At 32.7% G+C, this 20,496-nt stretch overlaps 2 protein-coding genes and 1 long non-coding RNA gene across 4 annotated transcripts; 1 reads left to right on the top strand and 2 right to left on the bottom strand.

Annotated features, from left to right (window-relative positions):
- Positions 1-1,647: 1,647 nt before the first annotated feature.
- On the bottom strand, positions 1,648-3,582 carry LOC106777749. 2 transcript variants are annotated; one of them, XR_001376983.2, is made up of 2 exons: positions 3,263-3,582; positions 1,648-3,175 (listed from the first exon to the last, which is right to left on the bottom strand). It is a non-coding gene; the product is annotated as an uncharacterized LOC106777749 (long non-coding RNA). The 2 variants fall into 2 exon arrangements; XR_002666026.1 differs by having other exon boundaries at positions 3,364-3,580.
- A 4,922-nt stretch (positions 3,583-8,504) lies between these two features.
- On the top strand, positions 8,505-9,514 carry LOC106777486. The gene is made up of 3 exons (XM_014665061.2): positions 8,505-8,786; positions 9,002-9,129; positions 9,234-9,514. The coding sequence occupies exons 1-3, from the start codon at positions 8,611-8,613 to the stop codon at positions 9,305-9,307; spliced, it is 378 nt and encodes a 125-aa protein (XP_014520547.1). The 5' UTR covers positions 8,505-8,610; the 3' UTR covers positions 9,308-9,514.
- Positions 9,515-11,214: 1,700 nt separating this feature from the next.
- LOC106777639 (succinate dehydrogenase [ubiquinone] flavoprotein subunit 1, mitochondrial) lies at positions 11,215-19,313 on the bottom strand. The gene is made up of 16 exons (XM_014665301.2): positions 19,040-19,313; positions 18,677-18,844; positions 17,938-18,025; positions 17,587-17,733; positions 17,353-17,493; positions 17,032-17,117; positions 16,847-16,939; positions 16,690-16,753; positions 16,422-16,565; positions 15,982-16,169; positions 15,219-15,393; positions 14,968-15,138; positions 14,791-14,860; positions 14,585-14,705; positions 14,467-14,504; positions 11,215-11,529 (listed from the first exon to the last, which is right to left on the bottom strand). The coding sequence occupies exons 1-16, from the start codon at positions 19,136-19,138 to the stop codon at positions 11,427-11,429; spliced, it is 1,896 nt and encodes a 631-aa protein (XP_014520787.1). The 5' UTR covers positions 19,139-19,313; the 3' UTR covers positions 11,215-11,426.
- Between the last annotated feature and the right edge of the window lie 1,183 nt (positions 19,314-20,496).

Genomic DNA, 20,496 nt, shown 5'->3' with positions numbered 1-20,496 from the left:
ACCCCTTCTACTTTCTTATTCATCCGGAAGTACATTCCCTTTCTTTAAAATCACTAATATATTTAAATATGTTTCCGATTTGACCTAATTTCAACAGCGTATATTAGATTTGTAAATTTTAAAGTAATTTACATTATAAATGTAAAAGGAAAGTTACTTTCAATAAAACCAAATTAAAATTGATAAAACATTTTCCCACTATTTTATAACTTTTAAGTACTATTTTTCTTTTATAAATAAAAGAGCTTAAAAGAACTATTTTAAAATTTAAATAGCTAATAAGACTCTACCTTAAACAAAAATCACCTCTTAATCCTAGTTTATGTGAAAGTGATATATAAATATACCAATTTATTAATAAATTTAAATCAGAAATGTTTTCGTAAATTTTCATTTTCACAAATGTCTTCTATATAATAATCCAACAGTTTTTCATTTTCACAAATGTCTTCATAAATTTTAATAAAAATATCACTTTCAACTTTTAACATAATACAGAAATTGCCTCTCTCCAGATTAAAAATAAGAATATAAAGCATTTACCAAAAGGTTCAAAATTATGAGCACAAAACTTAACCAAAAAAATCAAGTAATTGTTAGTATAAATTTGCAATCAATTACAAACACAAACTTACTTTGAGAAGCACAAAAATAGATATACGTCTACGTCTAAATCAAGCATTACAATTATCAATTGTCATCCTAAATTTACTAAATATTATTTAATATACAACATACAGATCAGGGTGGATTCGAACCACCATCCTACCAGAGCACAAGGTTGCCATATGACAAAATGCTCTGATCGCTCTACCGTTTTGAGCTTACAGATCTATCTCTCAATAAATTAGTGACTAGAAAATACTAAAGGTGTCTCAGGGTTGAAAAACATGGCTTTCCATAAAATTACTTTCAAATATGGTAAAAAATTGAAACTTTTAGCCACCGTCATAATTACTTGATAAATTCCACTTCTTATTTCAAGAGTATTATTTATTAGTACATAATAATCATTAAAAGTAAAAAGCTATTTTGGCCATCTCCAAAACTAATTATGGCCATCATTCTCCTGGCTCAAAAATTTATAACTACTACTAATTTGCTGATTAAAATAAATAAATAAATATAACTAATTTTAAATAGGTCATTCTTTTATTTACTGATGTCGGTCAATAAAATTTTAATATTTTGATTACACTAGAAAAATATTGAACATATAACAAAATTCAGTATACTAGGAAGCTTCCATGGATAATTCTAGCATAATTTATAAAACAAATTTCCAATTCTTCATAGAAAAAACATAAACCACGCTACGAAGATTCAAAACACACAAGCATTTTGACAAACAAAAGCCCGACACTATAAATATACCAGATAAAAATTAATTAGATAGTACATGTGTAAGACGGACACATCAGTTCAATGGCAAACACTGCTGATTTGATATTTGAAAATTATAACAAATTAAGTGCAGTAAGAAGTATCCGACTTAACCTTTTCCCTAACGAATAACATTGTAAAATAATATAAACTTCCTACGTTGCATGTACAACATGATTAGAGGTGGTACTAAAACAACTTAATAATTGAATTTGTGAACAGTTCTGAATACTGACAACATGAATTTTGTGTAACCAAATGATCAACAATAACCAACAATGAACACCTGAATATTGACAGTATAAATAAGGTAAAAGACGAAGAAATTTAATAACAACATCGTAACTCAATTCCAAAAATGAATCCAAACTTAAATTAACTTGAAAGAAAAATATACTTTCCGTGTATGTAGTAGAGAGCCGAAATTATCTTCACCTTAAACATAGAAGCCTAAATCAGAATCTTCCGCAATCCACGAGATTATCCAATACAAAGCTCCTCTATCCCAGTGATATTTCCCCAGCAGAAGCCATATAGCGTCTTCAAATAATTGGAAGATTTATACTTCGATGTTGAAAGAAGATCCCATTGGCAAAGCATAACTATGCTACAATCCTCAAAATTATACGCTTTGAAAATTAGCTATTTCTGCATTACAAACGTTGACTGCCGAAGCTGAACTTATTACATGTCATCAAATTTACAAGTATATGGTACTAAGCCGGCAATACTACATGTGATCAATCTTTATAAGAAGACGTCACCGGATTGAACAAGTGAAATGAAACAATAATAAACATAAACAAAATGATAATAGTATTGTTGCGCTAATAGTAGTAATGAACATAAACTTGTTCGACAAGAAAGTAATAATGAAGAAAGTAATTATTTGATAGGCATGGATTGACGTTAACAGTATCGTTGTTTAATGAAAACTGGCCTGATAACGGCTTAAAATAAGTAATTCATAATTAAAATACCTTTATAAACACAGACCCCGTTTTACCTTTAAGAATGAAACTACTGATGAACTCCACCTAGCATCTTCTGCCTATAAGATTACCAAAAAGTTCAGATTGACATTATTCACATTACCGACCTTTTAAATAAAATATTAAATGAAATTAACGGAAGATGACAAATTCTTCGATCTGCTGACTATTGAACCTTCAACGATGTTTGTTATATTTTAAAAACAAGTATACGGTTGTCGATTTATCTTTAATTATGCGAATTGAAATATCTAACCTTTTGATTGTAAATTGATAAATAATACCTTATTGTTGGAGCGAATCCTCTGTTGAATCCCTCTGGTGCAGAGATCTATAACGGAGTGGAGCGACAGAGAAAGGTAATAATAAAAGGCATAATGAAAGAGAGCAGAGCACACACCACACGAGGGAGAGATCCCGGGCAACTCCCGTGCGATCTCTCCCGAAACCAACAAAACTTTTTTTTATTAACAATTATTTGACCTGCCAAGCAAGCGCACCTGACATGGCAAAGGTCGGATGACAAGATCACTCAGGACTCCCAACCCCAAACGACTCATCGTTTTGAGGTCGTTCATCCCGAAATCTCCTACATCCACATATTTTCCACCTCAAAGCTTCACATCATACAATATTTTTACATCTGAGACCAGCAACATATGCAGCCCTAGGAAGTAACACTGCTTCTTGAATAATCCAAATCATCCATACAAGCATCCATCCATAACGATCCAAAGAGCGTCAGTAGATGATCGATCTATAGTTGGATCAGCTTTCTTCCCATGGATTATCTCACGTACCTGCAAAAAACACCTCAAGAGGCTTGGCATATACAAAGACCAAAGGACTCTCCCACAAAATAAGCAAGACGGACATGAAGCGCAAACCTCTATGCATAGATCTATGTCTCCATGCATCAGATCTATGAAACGCCGATAATATAAATTGAACATAACAAAATCAAGACGCTAATAACATAATACCGAACCTAACCGGAGCAAAACCCCGACAGAAAGTTGATCGAACCAAGCCGAAACCACCATGGGTGTGTAGATCTTGATCAGATCCATCCGGATCTGGCAACGCTAGAAGTCTCAGAGGCACACGAAATAATAGATCTGAATTTGCAGAAAGAAGGTTTGGCAAGAATGTTGAAGATAAGGCTGAGAAGAAGAGGCGCTGAATGAGAGAAGGTAGAGAACCCTAAGCTCTATTTTATAATGGGATTTTGAGATCGGACGGTTGAGATTTGTTGTGTTGACGGTGAGGATTTGGTGACGTGTAATGTTAGGTGCGGCTCATTTATCGGTGGGGCAAAGCTGTTTGTTATCTGTCTCTTTACAATAATAGAGGGGTATTTTTGTAAAAGAAGACTAGTACCATGGCGGTTTGGTGTTTAACCTACAAGGGCGGCAAAGACGCGCTGCCTTCCAACTTTTCAAGGTCGCGTGGTCCTTACGCACATGTAGCATCAGATTGCGTTATCTATACGTTCCTAAATATATTAAATAATAAATACTATTTTATTGACTGACCAGGTCAACAAATTTTTTTATTTGTCTAAGAATTAAACTTAATTAAATTCATAGGTTTTTAAGTTTTTATTTAGAATATTATATTTTTAAAAATACTTTTTAAATTTTTATTTTAGAAAAACATTAATTATCATTTTATTGTATATTTAATAAATATTTTTTCATATCAATACTTAATAAACTCAATAATTTTGTTTAGATATATATTAGTTGTATCTTTCAGATGTCGGTTCAGCCTAAACAATTTAGAATATTATGTATCATGTTTATTGACCAGTATTATTATATAAGAAAGATAACTAATTTCCTATTATAATAAAAAATATCAAAAATAAATAAATATTATGGATTTTTTTTTATGTTCACATTTATTTTTTAAATTGTTTTATATTAAAATAATTATTTGATCAATGTTACATCTTAAGTGTCGGTTTATTTAAATTTTATATTTTTCTCAAATTGTTTATTTTTTAAATTCAATGTTTTTTCAATTAAAAAATTACTACAAAATTAAACAAAAAATCAATTAAAATAAAATTATAAATTTATTTATTCAGTTTTAAAACAATTAAAAATTTGATTATTTTTACTATCATAAAAAAATACCACACAATTGTTTTTATATATATATATATATATATATATATATATATATATATATATATATATATATATATATATATATAAACCAACAAAATGCTACCAAATAAAATATAATAATATTTAGTTAAAATTTTAATCCAAATTTAAAAAATAATCAATTGAATAAATGGAGGAAAAGAAGTAAAATTAAAATTAGTAACAGTTTTGTACAATTACCCTTCACATAAATAAGATAATAATTATATTATTAAGGATAAAATATTATCATCATATATAGAGAGAAAATATTATCATCATATATAGAGAGAAAATATAGTTATAGATATAATTATAAATAAAATAAATTTTAGTTATTAAAATAAAAATTACTATATATTCTGTGAATATTTTATTTTATGAGTAAATATTTAAATTTTAAAAGTGGTTATTAAAATGTTAAATATGTAAAAAAAAATTATAATGAGTAATTATTTGAATTCAAATAATAGTAATAAATAAATATGTTTTAAAAAGAAAGTCTTAAAATAAAATTTTATAATATATTAAATACTCAAAATAAAAATTAATTATATAATGATAAAAGAAAATTTATTTAAATATAGTAGAGATAAATTTTATGTGATTACTTTTTCTAAAAAATAAACATTTATTTAATTATATTATGCAGTTAAAATATAAAAGTTAATATTTTATATTTTATGATTAAATTAATTATAATTATGCTATATTAATTTAATTTGTGGAAGAATAGAAAAAAAACAATGACCAATTCTTTTCTATTATAATTTCTCTTAAAACATTTTATTTAATATTTCAAAAATATAAATGTTAGAAATTTTAAACAAATAATTACTTTTACATAATGTAAAGATTATAAACAAAATTAAAGTAATTTACTTGATAAATTATGGTGATAAAATATATTAAATAAAATTCAAATATTTTTATTTTTCGTTCAATTAGGTCAATAAAAGGTTAAGAAAGCTTATTAGGTTTCATCCTCGACCTTATCAATGGAACACCACTCTCATCATCTGTACCAAGGTTCCTATTTCTACACCATTGACCTTCTTTGGACAAACATTCCAAAGTCACTTAGCATCTCATGTATTATAACAATTTGAATCTTTTTACCTTTGAAATAATTGGTTTCTTCAGTGTCATATGCTTCCATTGCTTTTACTTCCCTTCTCACCACATGTATCCATGATTTCATGTAAATATAAAGAAAAAAAGTTAATGATTTTTCATATGCATAATATAAAGAACTAAAATAAATTTTAAACTTAGGGGTTATATATATATATATATATATATATATATATATATATATATATATATATATATATATATATATATATATATATATATATATATATATATATATATATATATATTAAATAGAGAATGTGTGTATATTTCTCCCTTAAAGATTACTTACAATAATTTAAAGATTCAATGAGATAAAATACTCTAACTGTTTTTTTTTCTATTAGTGGTTATTCTTTATTATTTTGGAGGATCAATTAGATAAATGACATTAAAGAAAAATCATTTATTTTGTTTTACTATTTTAAAATATTTTTTCTTACTTATGAAGTTAGGATAAAAAATACACGTAGGATAAAGACTTTTTATTTAAGTTTTTATAAATATAAATCACATTTCTATTAATAATAATTAGTAAGAATTAAAAATTTGTTTATTTAATTTATTCTCATCTTTAAAATATATGAACGTTACAGTGTATTGAATTTAATTTCATTAAAAAGTTATTTTTTATATTTTATTAAGTCGTATTCACCTTTTGTTTAGGTTTAGGTATTAATGTTGACAAGTTTTTTTTACCTTTTGTTCATATTTACATGTCATTTTGACAAGTTTTTTTTCTATTGGTTTGTATGTCATATTATTTTACTTTAAAATGTGATATTAAGTATTTTTTTATTTGTTGGTAATTAAAATATGTGATATAAGTAATTCTTTTAGTGGGTAAGATTAGGATAAGTTAAATTAGACTGAGTTTATATCAAGCTTGAATCTACTTTCAGATAGATTAAGTCAAGAGGAGATAGTTCATGTTAGATTATGTTCAGTTGAACTCATGCTGACCAAGTCAAGTAGTGTTTATGTCTGTCTAGTTTAGTTGAAGGAATAACATGCTTGTGTGAATTTCAAGGTAAAAATAGATAGGATTGGATCAAACCCAAGTCATATAGGTCCTTCAGATTGGAGTCAGGTCATGTTAGGTCTAGGTTAAGCAAATATTGTTAAGGTTCATATTATGACAAGTTGAATTGAGTCCATGTTAGATAGAGTCAAGTTAAACCTATATCGGACCAAGTAAAGTCAAATACACATTGAATCAAGTCAAGTTAAATCCATGTTAAGCCAATGTCATGCCAAATTACGCCGAGCCCTCCTTAGGTTGAGCCATTTTGGGCCCACCATGATTTGATCTAAGTTAGGTTTATCTCTAGTTGACTCAAACTCAATTGAATTAGGCTCACCATTAATTCAATTGAGTTAGACCTACCTCAAGCTAGTGCAAGTTGGGTTTATGTCAGGTTAAGTCAGGTTAGATTTATGTTCGATTGAGTTATGTTAAGCCCACATCATGTTGAGTGGATTTAGGCCCACATTAGATAAATATTCACCTTAGGCCTAATTAATCAATGCACCTGTTTTTGGTTAAACTTTTGGGAGAAGGGTGCCGGTTAAATCAGACGTTCCACGGAGACCGGTTAAATCAGACCACAAACTCCATAGAGAAACGAACTTCAAACCAACTCACTCGTGAAAAAAAGCCACAACCCAGACGACAAAGCTTCAAAATAACCAACAGAAGACACAACCAATACGTCAAACGAATGAAATACAGATCTTGTTCGAAGAACCAATGTAGGGGTCGAAGCCATTGCACAGAAAAACGAATAAAGAACCACAAACTTCAAACAAACCTTCCACGGAGACCGGTTAAAGGAGACCACGAACTCCACAGATAAACGAACTCTAGACCAATCACAGGGACAACAAGTGAACGAAACAAACACACAAACCTTCTATCAAAATCAAAACCCTAAAATGGAAGAGGGAGAAGAGAGTGTGCGAATGAGAGAGAACGAAAATTTCAAAATGAAATCCTAGGAGTGAGAAGCAACTCTTCTGTACAGAGGATGGAGTGAAAGAATGAACCAGGGACAATTTTGAAAACTCCAAATGAACCCATCCATACCAGATTTTCTTATTAAAAAAAAATTTCAAATGCAACTAATTGGAAAATGACACGTGGCGTTGTCAACCGCATTGTCAAATTCCCGTTGTTAGAATATCACTACCCTTGTCTCAATTGGATCATAATTTTTGTAAAAATATATACATTTTACCCCAATAACGCCGTTTGAGATCAATTAACGGTTGGGGTAAAATGTGTACATTTTTATAAAAATTATGACCCAATTGAGACAGTTCAAAACTTGAGGACCGAATTGAGATTTTCACACAAATACGAGGACCAAGAAAGATATTAAGCCTAAATTATATATTATTACTTTATTAGTCCATTTTATAAATGGACCACTCATAAAACTATTAGTTATAAAAAGTTATTAATTTTTTTTTTTTAAAACAACATTTTCCTTTTGAGAATACAAAGGTAGCCCAGAATCAGATCATCTTCAACATGTCTGAATATCTTATTTTACAACAGCAATTTGCAAACAAATACAGAAAGGGATGAATTTGAACTCTTTCCATACGAAGAAAGGAAGAATAATTTAGAATAGAATAGATATTCTTCACACTGGTGGACGTGGCGTTTATTCAGCTGTTACACAACGACATCTTAGAATCAAAGGTGAATTGAAATATTCTTTGCATGCAAAAGGCTCAACAGCCCTCCACGTGAGGGTCTGTGTGAAGGACAAACGTCCAAAACATACCACATGTCATGTCATGAAAGTGCTTCATGTTTTCTCTGAAGCATGTGAACAAGATTAAGTGCACGGGAGGATTTATAGGATTTGCATTGTTCGAAATTATAGGACTACCACACTGTCTCTGCAACAGGATCCATCCTTCTCGACATAGAAAAAGCAATGCTTCACTCGATCAAAACGGTTTTAACCTGTCAACACGTTTCACTCCCACGCTCTCTCTCTTCCAACCTCGGTCGGGAAGCTTCCGCAGTTAGATTCTGCACCAAATCTGATAGTAACAGTAGAGATCATAACATGGACAAGAGTCAGAAACCTAGCGAGGAAACTAAACATGGGTGAGCTCAAATAATATATCTGGATTTCATTCATTACCATGTTACTAGATTCTATAACACATCATGATGAGTCGCATTTGATAATAATTAATGATCTTAAGAGTAACCATGTTATTAATTAGATTAGATATTGTAAAAGTGAAAGACAATCACTGGATTAATATTCTTGATTCTGTACATACTGAAATGAGTTAATTATGATGAATGTTATGAAGAGATGTGATGTCTCATTCGTTTGGGGAAGGGTACGCTACGAGGTGTGATGAAGAAGGGTTTGGTGGAATTTATGGTGGAAAACAATCCATGCCCAAGACGGATGAGTGCATACATGAAAATCACCCAGGTTTAGTTTTCTTATCAGACATGCATGTATATACATTTGCTTCTTATTTTGTTTTGTTTGTCTTAATTTTTAGCTTCTTTTGTTTGGTGTGTATATGCATGAAGCTTATGACAAGACGCAGGGAAGCGAGGTGAAGGAGAAGGAAAAGGCGAGGCATCAACCCAGTGCCAACGCTTAATTACGCTATCTATGAGGAGGGGTTTATCCATGTCACATGCTATGATATTGTTGTTGTTGATTTTTACTTTTCTGCCTCTTTTTGGAGATAGACTTTTGTATTATGTTATGTATTGCATTACGTATTGTTGTTATCTTTGTGTTGCACGCATTGATTTTGTCAATGACTGCGAGCAGGCTTATCTCTCAAGAATGGAGATTTGTCAAACCATTTTCCCCCTCCTTCGCAAGTATCACCCTTTTGGAAAAACGTTAAAATATGTGAGGAAATCATATCTCTTTTTCACTTGAATGAATTTAATAGATTCAAAGAAGAGTAATTGAGTGAATTTAAAAATAGATTTTGTTTTTTTATTAGAATAGATTTAAAACTAAAATTTTTTAAAAAATTAACGTAGAATTTAGTTTATTTAATAAATTAAAAAAATTTATTTTCAAATTCATTCTTATTTTTATCTCTAAATCTATTCAAATAATAAATCTATTCAAATAAAAAAGCAAAGCTAAATGTTACTATGGACTGATTCAAACGTAAAAACAAAGCTCATTTGACCTGTATATATCAGCGTCATTTTCAATTCTACTTGGAGCTTTCACGTATGTTGTATCAGAATCTTTTTGCTTCTTGCACACCAAGATATTTTCCAGTGCTCTTTTTTCGATGTAAACTGTTTTTATGTTAATATTTTAGATTAATCCTTTTTCAAGCAGAAAGAACAATCAAATGGTTATAGGTTTTTAACAAATTCTGCCAGATATGGTCAAGAATTAGAGTTTGAATGACTGGACTAATATATGATGATTCATGGCATCGAATTTAATTCTGATAATTCAGTGTGGTTATAAATTTAAGTTTCGATCAATCCAAAGATTATGCTAAGATTAAATATAGCAAGATATGACGCTTTAATATATATATATATATATATATATATATATATATATATATATATATATATATATATATATATACACATGTCTATATATATATATATACATGTCTATAGATAGATAGAGATATATATAGTCGTCTTAAAATTTAGACACTTTTTATAATAAGAATGGATTCTAATTTTAATATTTTAAAATATATTTTATTTTTGTAAAATTGTTTTTTTTTTCATCTGTTGAGTGACTGAAATAGAGGGGAATAATTCAATGGTGAAAAATGTTTTTTTCGTTCCATTAATTGACTGAGTTAGAGGGGCAGTTGAAAGATTGAGAGTGACTTTTTTTTTGGAAGAGGAGGAAGAAATTTAATGTTGCTCAAAATAAAAATGGAGGCAGATAAAGGGTCAAAAATATATGAGAGATAAGTAAATAAAAAACAGTGCAAATTTGTGGATTTTGAAAATGGAGGCAATGTACCTAATGTGTACACAAAACGAGATGAATGAGACTCAATCAAATTTGATCATAATTTATAATTTATCTAAATGACACAAGAATTGATACATTCAACGTTGTTTTACTTCTTTTTCCCATTTATATATTTGACATTGCAATATTCCAATTAAACCTAACGCAATCTATTCGATTTGTATACTACGTCAATGATAATCTAGAAAAGCCAGCAATATTTTAAGAGATTTGGGCATTCCGCAGCTAACATGTGATTATATACGCCTCAGATTTTTGGTTCAAACAACTTGACGAGAAGCTGAAGTACCATTTTAGAGGCCCGAACAGTTGTGCATAACAGCTGTAACAAAGAGGAGACTGACATCATGTTCGAACGAACATGAGTTTGGAAAGCCACTTTTTCCATTTCCATGAAGTAGATAAACACACTTCGAATATAAACACGAAGCTTAGAATAATATCAATAAACACCAAAATTAGAAAACTATGAAAGCACGAAACTTAGAAAATTATAAGCTTGGAGACACGAACGTGGTAAATAGTAAATTTGCAAAAAGCTTGTCAAAATACAAGCAGTTAAATAGAATTGTATTGCTATGATTCTTTGCTGCAAATACAGTTTTATTTGAGAATGACAGGAATATGAATCAACATTGATGACGAATGCAACAATTATCATCAAAAATAAAATTTATTGCATTTTTTTTCCTGTCCTTAAACATCGAGACGACAAGTCTAACCATCCATTAGCAAGGAAATCAATAGACACGAGCCTTGGGAGGGAATGATTCAACCTCATCATCCAATGTATTTAAATGCACTGGCCTGTAGTCTAACCGGACCTTCTCGTTCTCCCAGTATCTGCAGATGAATGCACACATAGTTAACATGAAATTTATTGACACAGGTTTTTCCTCAGTTGAATAATTGTAAATAGTACAAGCAGCTCAATTTTAGCCGACTCCACCCACTTAATCTTTCAGAATAGCAGGTTAATTAAGATTGAATCGATTAATCATCCTTTAGTGATCATGGTGAAAACATTGATCCCTTTCATCTGTATTTCAAGCTGACATAATTCTTACTTGAAAGGACATGATAGGGTGTTGATCATCTTGGATCTCCATTCTTAACTTAAAATGGTTGTTTTCTAGACAATATCACGCTTCTGGTCAGAGTTAGGACGTTATACAACCAAAATATATCCCTCACACCAATGATTGCTCTAAGGTTTCCAACTTCTCTAATGCGTTGCAAAATATCAGATTCTTACATCTCTAAATTAACTGTCATTGAGTAAAAGATCGCTATTAGAGACAATAGCAGCTAATTTTCCACCCAAAAAGGGAGCATGCTCAATTAATGACAATATCATCCCAGTCACAAGTGCATCAACTTAGTGAGCAACTTGGATGATCCAACGATGGACGAGAGCTGAGAGAACTCCAGCTCTGAAGAAACAAAAAGCTCAAAGACCGAAAGAATATTAACAGGTTGAGGATCACTGAAATGGATCTACCCCATTAACATGTTTAACTGCACGATTGCAACTGCAACTTGCACCAAGCATTTACGGTTCTAAGAATAGTTATTACATAAAAATGACGGAATGAGGATTCAATTTCACCAACAAAATATATCACAACTAATAGGTTTGATACAGTTTACAAAAGAAGGTAGTTGGTACAGTTGTAATTACATAACTGTAACAGACTATTACAAATAGTTTTACTAGGAGGTCAGCAGGCAGTTTTTGGAGTATTTTGTAAAGGGAAAAGTAAGGAAAGACAGGTCCTCTCAAAAGACCTTGAAATTGTTCATTGTTGGTTCCTGTTCTTACCACATTGGTAGAACAGGACTGTCTGGTTTCTTAGTGAACATCCAAGAACCTATCTTGGAGTTCTGTGCGTGTGTAATAACAGTCAGGGTACCTATCAATTGGTGTTCAGAGTCTCTTTCCTGGTGCTGTGGTAGCTGTTTGGGACATGGTGAATACAAGAATGGAATCAAGATTGGATGCACTTGAAAAGATTGTGCAAGAACAGGATAATGAGTATCATAGGAGGTTCAAACAGCGGGAATATATGATTAGGGGACTTACGGTGATTGTGGAGAAGCTGTCTTCCACTGCGAAACAATCAGAGGATAATGCTTCTGTCACACATGGAGGAAGTGAGGGCAGTAGAGAGAATGAGGAGCAAGGGTCCGTCGTATCTTCCTCAAAATGGAGGAAGTTGGACATCCCTGTCTTTGTAGGAGAGGAGGCCTATGGCTGAACTAACAAATTGGAGAGATAATTTCGTTTGAAAGAAGTTAGTGAAGAGAAATGAATGCAGGCTGTCATGGTTGCTTTGGAGTGGAAAGCCTTGAATTGGTTTCAGTGGTGGAAAACCTGCAATCCAAATCCTACATGGGAGGAATTCAAGGTGGCTGTTGATCGCAGGTTTCAACCAACAATGCTGCAAAACTCCTTTGAAATTCTGATTGGCTTGCAACAAACAGGTTTAGTGGAAGATTATATTGCGCAGTTTGAACAATACGCTGGGTTCTTGAAGGAGGATGATAGGTTCCTAATCGGGAACCTATGAAAAACACACTTCACCCACACAAAACACACATCCAAGAGTGTTGTATAACCTCTTTGTATTACTGAGCAATCAAGAATACAAGTATAGAGAGCTTAACCTCTCCCCAAAGAACTCCAAGAGTTCCCGCACAATCAATAAGACTCCAAACTCTCTTCTCTCAAAGCACCCCAACCCCTTTTATACAGTCTTCTTCCTAACTACAAGTAGTTTCCTAACAGAGGATATCAAGGCTGAGGTTAAGTCGTATGAACCCAGAAATCTTCCTGAGTTGATGATGAAGTCTCAGATGGTAGAGGAAAAAAATCAGAGTTACAGCAAAAGCGGAGCCCCGGACTTAACAAGTAGCATCACTAGTCACCAAGGAGGGCAGCCAGCCACATCTACCCAGCCCATGCCTCCTCCACTTACTGAAGACTATATCCAGAACAACTGCTAGATACTAGAAAGACCCCTCAAGGCGACTTAGAAGTTCTTCTCAAATGAAAACATCTTTCAGATATTGAGAATAGCTGGGAATCTGCTGCCTGCATTCATAAAGAACTTCACCTTGAGGACAAGGTGAATCTTCATGGAGGGGTATTGATGGGTTTGATACAGTTTACAAAAGGAAAAAAGAAGGTAGTTAGTACAGTTGTAATTACATAACTGTAACAGACTATTATAAATAGTCTTACTAGGAGGTGAGCGGGCAGTATCTGGAGTATTTTGTAAAGGGAAAAGTTAGTCGAGACAGGTCCATCGAAAGACCTTAAAAATTGTTCTTACCACATTGGTAGAACAGGACAGTCTGGTTTCCTAATGAACATTCAAGAACCTGTCTTGGAGTTCTGTGCGTGTGTAATAACAGTCTAGGTACCTATCAACAACCCATTTGATACACTTTATCAGTCTCAAATTTGTGGTTTTTTAGACAATTAGAACCTACTAAGGCCCAGCCAAACCCAGAAATTTGGTTGGGTCAAAACTGGTTAAATCACTCCAAAGAAAAACAAACATAAAGATAGAGGAATATCATCATTTTATTCCTCTATCTCTACAAACGAAGCATAGGAACAAATATCCCACTTCTATTTCATACGCACTCCCATTCCTTTCCATCAATTCAAATTACCTAATAAGATCAAGGTAACCAATGGAAATAAAAAAATCACTACTCAAGTGCCTGCTTTTGTAAATAGAAAACCAAATAACTGTATGAAACGTGACTTACCCCACAGTGTGTTTCATCCAGTTCTCATCATCTCTAACCTGCAGAATCCAACATAATATAGTTAAGTGCACTATTCACGTTGATGGTATGAAACTTGCACGAGTGATAGAAAACTCACCTTGAAGTCTTCACGGGCATGAGCTCCTCTACTCTCTTTCCTAGCTTCAGCAGAGTACATTGTGATGCAAGCATTTATCAAAAGATTTTCCAACTCAATAGTCTCAATCAAGTCGGAGTTCCTGTAAACATGTAGCCAATAGAGGTAAAAAAAATGAACATCCATGAAATATTAGGACTGTTCATCATTTGCTAAAATGGAATTACCATATTAAACTGCGGTCCTTGACCTTAACATCATGGAAGCTCTCCCACGTTTTATCAATTAATTGACAACCTGTAATGCAGTAGATAAGTTCAGAACAAGGAGATAGTTAAGGAATCAACAAGAATTAAAAAGGATTTGACAGGAGGATAAAATATGCATAACAAGAAATGGATTACCTTCTTCTAACGTTTCCTGTGTACGGAACACAGCAGCATTGCTTTGCATAACTCGTTGCATATTCAACCGAATTTTTGAAGTTGGCAATGAACCATTTGAATTTCTCAATTTGTCCAGCCATGCAATTGTTCTCTGACCAGCATCTTTCTCTAAAGGCTTTTGTTTCTCTCCTGCAAAATGGATGACAGATAATATTATAATACTAATTTCAGTGTACACAATCTATGTCCAAACAGCAAAAGAATCTTGCCTGGTCTATGGATTTCTGCAACTCTATTTGCACAAGCTCTACCAAAAACAACAATATCCAGAAGAGAATTTGCACCAAGCCTATTGGCACCATGGACTGATGCACAGGCTGTTTCCCCGGCGGCCATCAATCCAGGAATCACTGAATCTGGATTGTCACCTTTAATGGTAACCACCTGCAAACAAATAGCATTAATTAGATAATTACTTGGATTTAGCTCAAAATGAAATGATAATGTTAATATTTTTGTTGTCAAAAACGAAATGCAAACAATTATTACTTGTGATGCACAAGTTTTTAATCAAATTTTGTGTACGAGAAGAGCTGAATGAAGGACAAAAGAATGGGACTGGAGAAAGGTAAGCATAGAACACTAATTTATCAAACAATCGTAGAAGTAAACAATGTTAAAAGCTGCAGTTTATGTTTTGAATGTTAAAAGGGTTCATTCGTCATAAGTTAAATGCATTTTCACTGGAATTAGTTCTTCCAAAATAGCACCCATTTACTCAATGCCCGGGAAATAGTTCCCTTAGTCTACTCAGAGTCTAAGAGATTAAGGGGCACAGAGCGGGATTGCTCAAGTGAAATTGACTGATTGTACAGTGCTTATTATGACAGAACATCTGTCTTCCCCTCCCTTTAAATTCAACAATTCTAGCATGAATAATTATCCTAGATTTTTCTTCTTATTTTAATTACGTTGTATAATTTTTAATCTTTCAATTGGAAGTCCCATTTCAAACTGAGTGCATGACTATACCTCTCCATAATGGTTTGTGGGAATACCGCCCATGTTATAATGTACTGTTGGCAAAACAGGGATGGGTTCCTTTGTAACATCCACACCAGCAAAAATAGCAGCAGTTTCAGAGATTCCAGGAAGTCTCTCCTTGAGCACATCTGGGGGTAAGTGATTCAAATGGAGATAGATGTGATCTTTCAGGGGTCCTGAAAATAATTTCTAAAAGTTAATACAACCTTACTTAGAAAGAAAAAAAAGCATCAAACTATAAATGAGAGGACATGATTTTCATCGAACTCAGATGATTCATTCAATTGTAGGAATTAAAAATAAAATATAACTTGAGAATTTGACATAAAAGTTATACATCTTTACCACTCAATTTCCTTAAGCCTAAGAAGTAATAGCAACCAAACTTTGTATCTGTTAATATAAACTTTTTTATGAAGCCAGCATACCTACACCACGACCTTCCCTGATCTCCATTGTCATTGATCTCGAAACTACATCTCTTGATGCAAGATCCTTTGCAGTAGGAGCATATCGTTCCATAAATCGCTCACCCTCACTGTTCCTGAGAATTCCACCTTCACCACGAGAGCCTAAAAGATCAAAAAATTAAAATCAGAAAATGAAAAACACTGCATTCCAATTTCATTGGACAAGGTGCTTGTAAAGTAAAAACAAAAGCAAGAACAAGTAGCAAATAAAACTTGAACTGCAGACCTTCTGTTATAAGGCAACCTGCTCCATATATACCAGTTGGGTGAAATTGTACAAACTCCAAATCCTGCAGAATTTATGATATGCATTCAAATGAGAAAAGAATAATGCCAAAAGACATCAAATTAATATGGAAAAGCAACCCAAAAGAAAAACACACCTCAAGAGGGATCCCAGCACGTGCAACCATGGCATTGCCATCTCCAGTACATGTGTGTGCTGAGGTTGCAGAAAAGTATGCTCTACCATAACCCTGAAGCATAATACAAGATCTCACCTATCCTTCATAAGTGAAATAAAAAAAAAAAAAATTAAATACTGTCTAACGTAAGAAGGCTATGTTACCCCTGTGGCCAAAATTGTTGAGGCAGCTTGGAAACGATGTAGTGTTCCATCCTCCATATTCAAGGCAATTACTCCCTGGCAGGTGCCTACAGATCCAATATAGAAATTAGTTAACTTTATCATCAACATACAATTATCCCCCACCATTGAATACTAGTTAGATAAAGCAACTACAATTGAAATAAATAATATAATTACAGTCAGTAATCAAGTAATGCGAAGTACATGGGAAATTTGCTCATCAAGGCCAATGAATGCTAAGATCTTGTTAGATGAATTGGTTGCAAACTAAGTGAAAGCAAGTTGTTTCTACAAACTTACCATCATTATTCATTAAGAGATCCAATGCAAAATATTCCACAAAAAACTGGGTATTATGTCTCATAGCTTGACCATAGAGAGTGTGCAATAAAGCATGCCCAGTTCGATCAGCAGCACATGCACAGCGGTATGCTTGACCTCCTGTATCATAGCAACAGAAGGATACCACTATCAAGTCTCTTCTCAAAAGAAAAAAAAAAAAGCCTGACAGTCTACACTAAATTCTGGAAATACCTTTCCCATAGTTCAAGCTTTGACCACCAAATGCACGCTGATATATTTTTCCATCCTCCGTTCGGGAAAATGGTAAACCATAGTTCTCTAGCTCGATGACTGCTTTTGGTGCTTCCCTGCACATATACTGTATGGCATCCTGATCACCTGTAGGCCATAGAGCTTGGATTAATTAAGAAACAAGGGGAAAATCATACTATTAAATAGGAAAATGTCTATTTTCACATTTAGGTAAACAGGCAAGGGGCTTATCTTATTCATTAGAGTTAGACCGATTTTGAGGCAAATGTAATTTATAAATGATTTTTGGCACACGGGATGTAAAATTTCAAAGATCGAGTTAGTTTATACCTAGCCAATCACTTCCCTTGACAGTGTCATACATGTGCCACCTCCAGTCATCTTCTGTCATGTTTCCCAAAGCAGCATTTATACCACCCTGTACAGAATTTTATTCTCACGAATTAGTATTGCCAGTATATTCGGGGTTGGGGGGCTTGATATGACGATAATTTCACAAAATATACTTTGGTGCATCACCCAATACTTCTTATGTCATGATTTGTAACTAACTGTACAAGCACACAAGAACAAGATGCGAGGGGGACATCGTCAAAATAATTCTTTAAAAGCACACAACGGCAGAGAAATAGTTAAATCATCACCCATCATTGAAACGAACAAAACAACATATTATAGTACCAAGTTTAAATTGTAATGAATAGCAAATAAAGCTAAACACAAGAAGAATGAATTATGAAGAAGAGAAACGATAACAGTATCAAAGTGACCCAAGACTATAGTTAGGGGGCAACTACAAGTTACATCACGAGACATACCTACAATTGACATCACAACCAAAGGAAGCTATAGTCACTCTCAACTAGTTGAAATCATCAGCCAATAGCCCACGTACAGCCATTCATTTTTTTTTTATATAAATAAACTTCAGGCGGAGAACTTTTACACATGGATACTACTTACACTGAAGTCAGACAAAAGACCCAATAACGAAAACCGCAGAACAAATAGTAACAATACCAGTACAACGAATAAACAAGAGAAAAAGGTGTTAGCAATGCCCTCATACCTGAGCTGCAACCGTGTGCGAACGAGTGGGGAAGAGCTTGGTGATACAAGCAGTCTTGAACCCGTGTTCTGAAAGTCCAATAGCAGCTCTCAATCCCGCGCCACCCGCACCTACGACAACAGCATCATAAGTATGATCCACCACGGTATACGAGGAGTTAACCCCACTCTGCACATCACAGAAAAAAGGATTCAGGTTCAGTGAAACATCATCCGCGTGTAAAAGATCCAGTCAAAGAGATACAGAAGGTAAAAATGAAAGGAAATAAATCGAAGTAAAAGAACAGGCGAAGTGATTGAGTAAGCACGGAGTTAAAAGAATAAACGAAAAATGGTAAGATCGGTAAGAGAGAGTCTCTCATACGGAGAAGAATCTACAAAGGTGAGATCCGAGAGGGTGACTAGAGGTGGATCTGGTGGTAGAGGCAGCCCCACGAAGCCCCCGTGCGATGCACCGCCACATTTTCGCCGCGCACTCTACTTCTTCCGGCTGAGTTGGTGTTGTCTCCGATTGAATACTGGAGATTCCGACTCTCTTTTTGTGCGTGTGCCTCCCACCTTACTCTTCTTTTCTCTGCTTTCCTTTCTCACGCCGTCACAAAGAGAAAGTGAACGACGCTTCAATGGCGAACACGTGGTGCATTCACTACCTCGGAGATATTAAATTGGATTTCGTTAAGCGGTAATTAAATGTTAATTGCACCATTACACTCCAATTTTACTACCATCCCTAAACTTTGTATTATAAATAGGATTTATAGCTCAGTTTTAAAAAACAAGTGTTTTTTTTTTTCGATGATCGATCTTATTACTCTTTGGGAGATTTTTCTTGAAATGATCAATAATTATAAAACATATCATAATATAAAGTGTCCATTGTAAACTTAAACATAATTCTTATATTTATAAAATTAATTTAAAATAATTTTAAGTTAAAAAAAAAAACGTTTGTTGTTTGTATTGCATGGGTAAAAAACACACGTGTGTGAAAATATCGTTTTGGGGGATAATTATATGACAATTATATTGTATTCCTAGTAAAAAAAATAATATGAAAGAATATTAACAGTAGTTATTATATCTATACTATAAAAAAGCATTTAGTGAAATTTTAATAATTAAAAATATTTTTAAGATTAATTAAATGTTTTTCATCTATAAATTTTAAACCTAATTCACAACTGCATGATTTCTTCTTAATCGAGATGTTTATTTAAAAAAAATACATATTAAATAATCTACACAGAAACTCAGTTGTTGAAGAAATATTTAACCTAATTTTATAAGTCTTACAATTAACATCATACTATAGCTACTATTGCTTAAAATAACCTTTCCATACTCTAAATTTATAGTGATAAGAATATGTGAACAGAACTTGGTGTTTCTGAACTTATGCCCAAGTCTAACAAAAAGGCTAAAACCCAATACAAAAAAGGTAAGGGTTTCCTTGGGATTTCTTACTGCACCTCCAGTTTTTCTTTCTCTAACCCCAAATTTTAGTGTGATGCTAAGTACATCAGTTATGAATATATATAAAATATTAAATTAATTACGTAAACAATAATTACTGTTACTGCGTATTTACTGTAAAAAAGTGTTATATTTATTGGTTCTCGCATTTCCAAGTTACTTTCACTTTTAGAAGCAACTACAGAGATCTTTTCTCTTTTCTTCAACTCCAACTTTCTTCTTTGAAAAATGTTGCGTTTTTTCCTTCATTTTCGTTCATCTTTTTGGAAAACTCTTTTGTTCATCAATGTTTGAATGAGATATATTGATTTTACTCTTTTCGTTCATATTTGATATTTATTTTTATTA

This window comes from Vigna radiata, chromosome 11 (assembly GCF_000741045.1).
Source record: "Vigna radiata var. radiata cultivar VC1973A chromosome 11, Vradiata_ver6, whole genome shotgun sequence".
Classification (NCBI taxonomy): Eukaryota; Viridiplantae; Streptophyta; class Magnoliopsida; order Fabales; family Fabaceae; genus Vigna; species Vigna radiata.
This window is presented reverse-complemented; position numbering and strand designations above follow the sequence as displayed.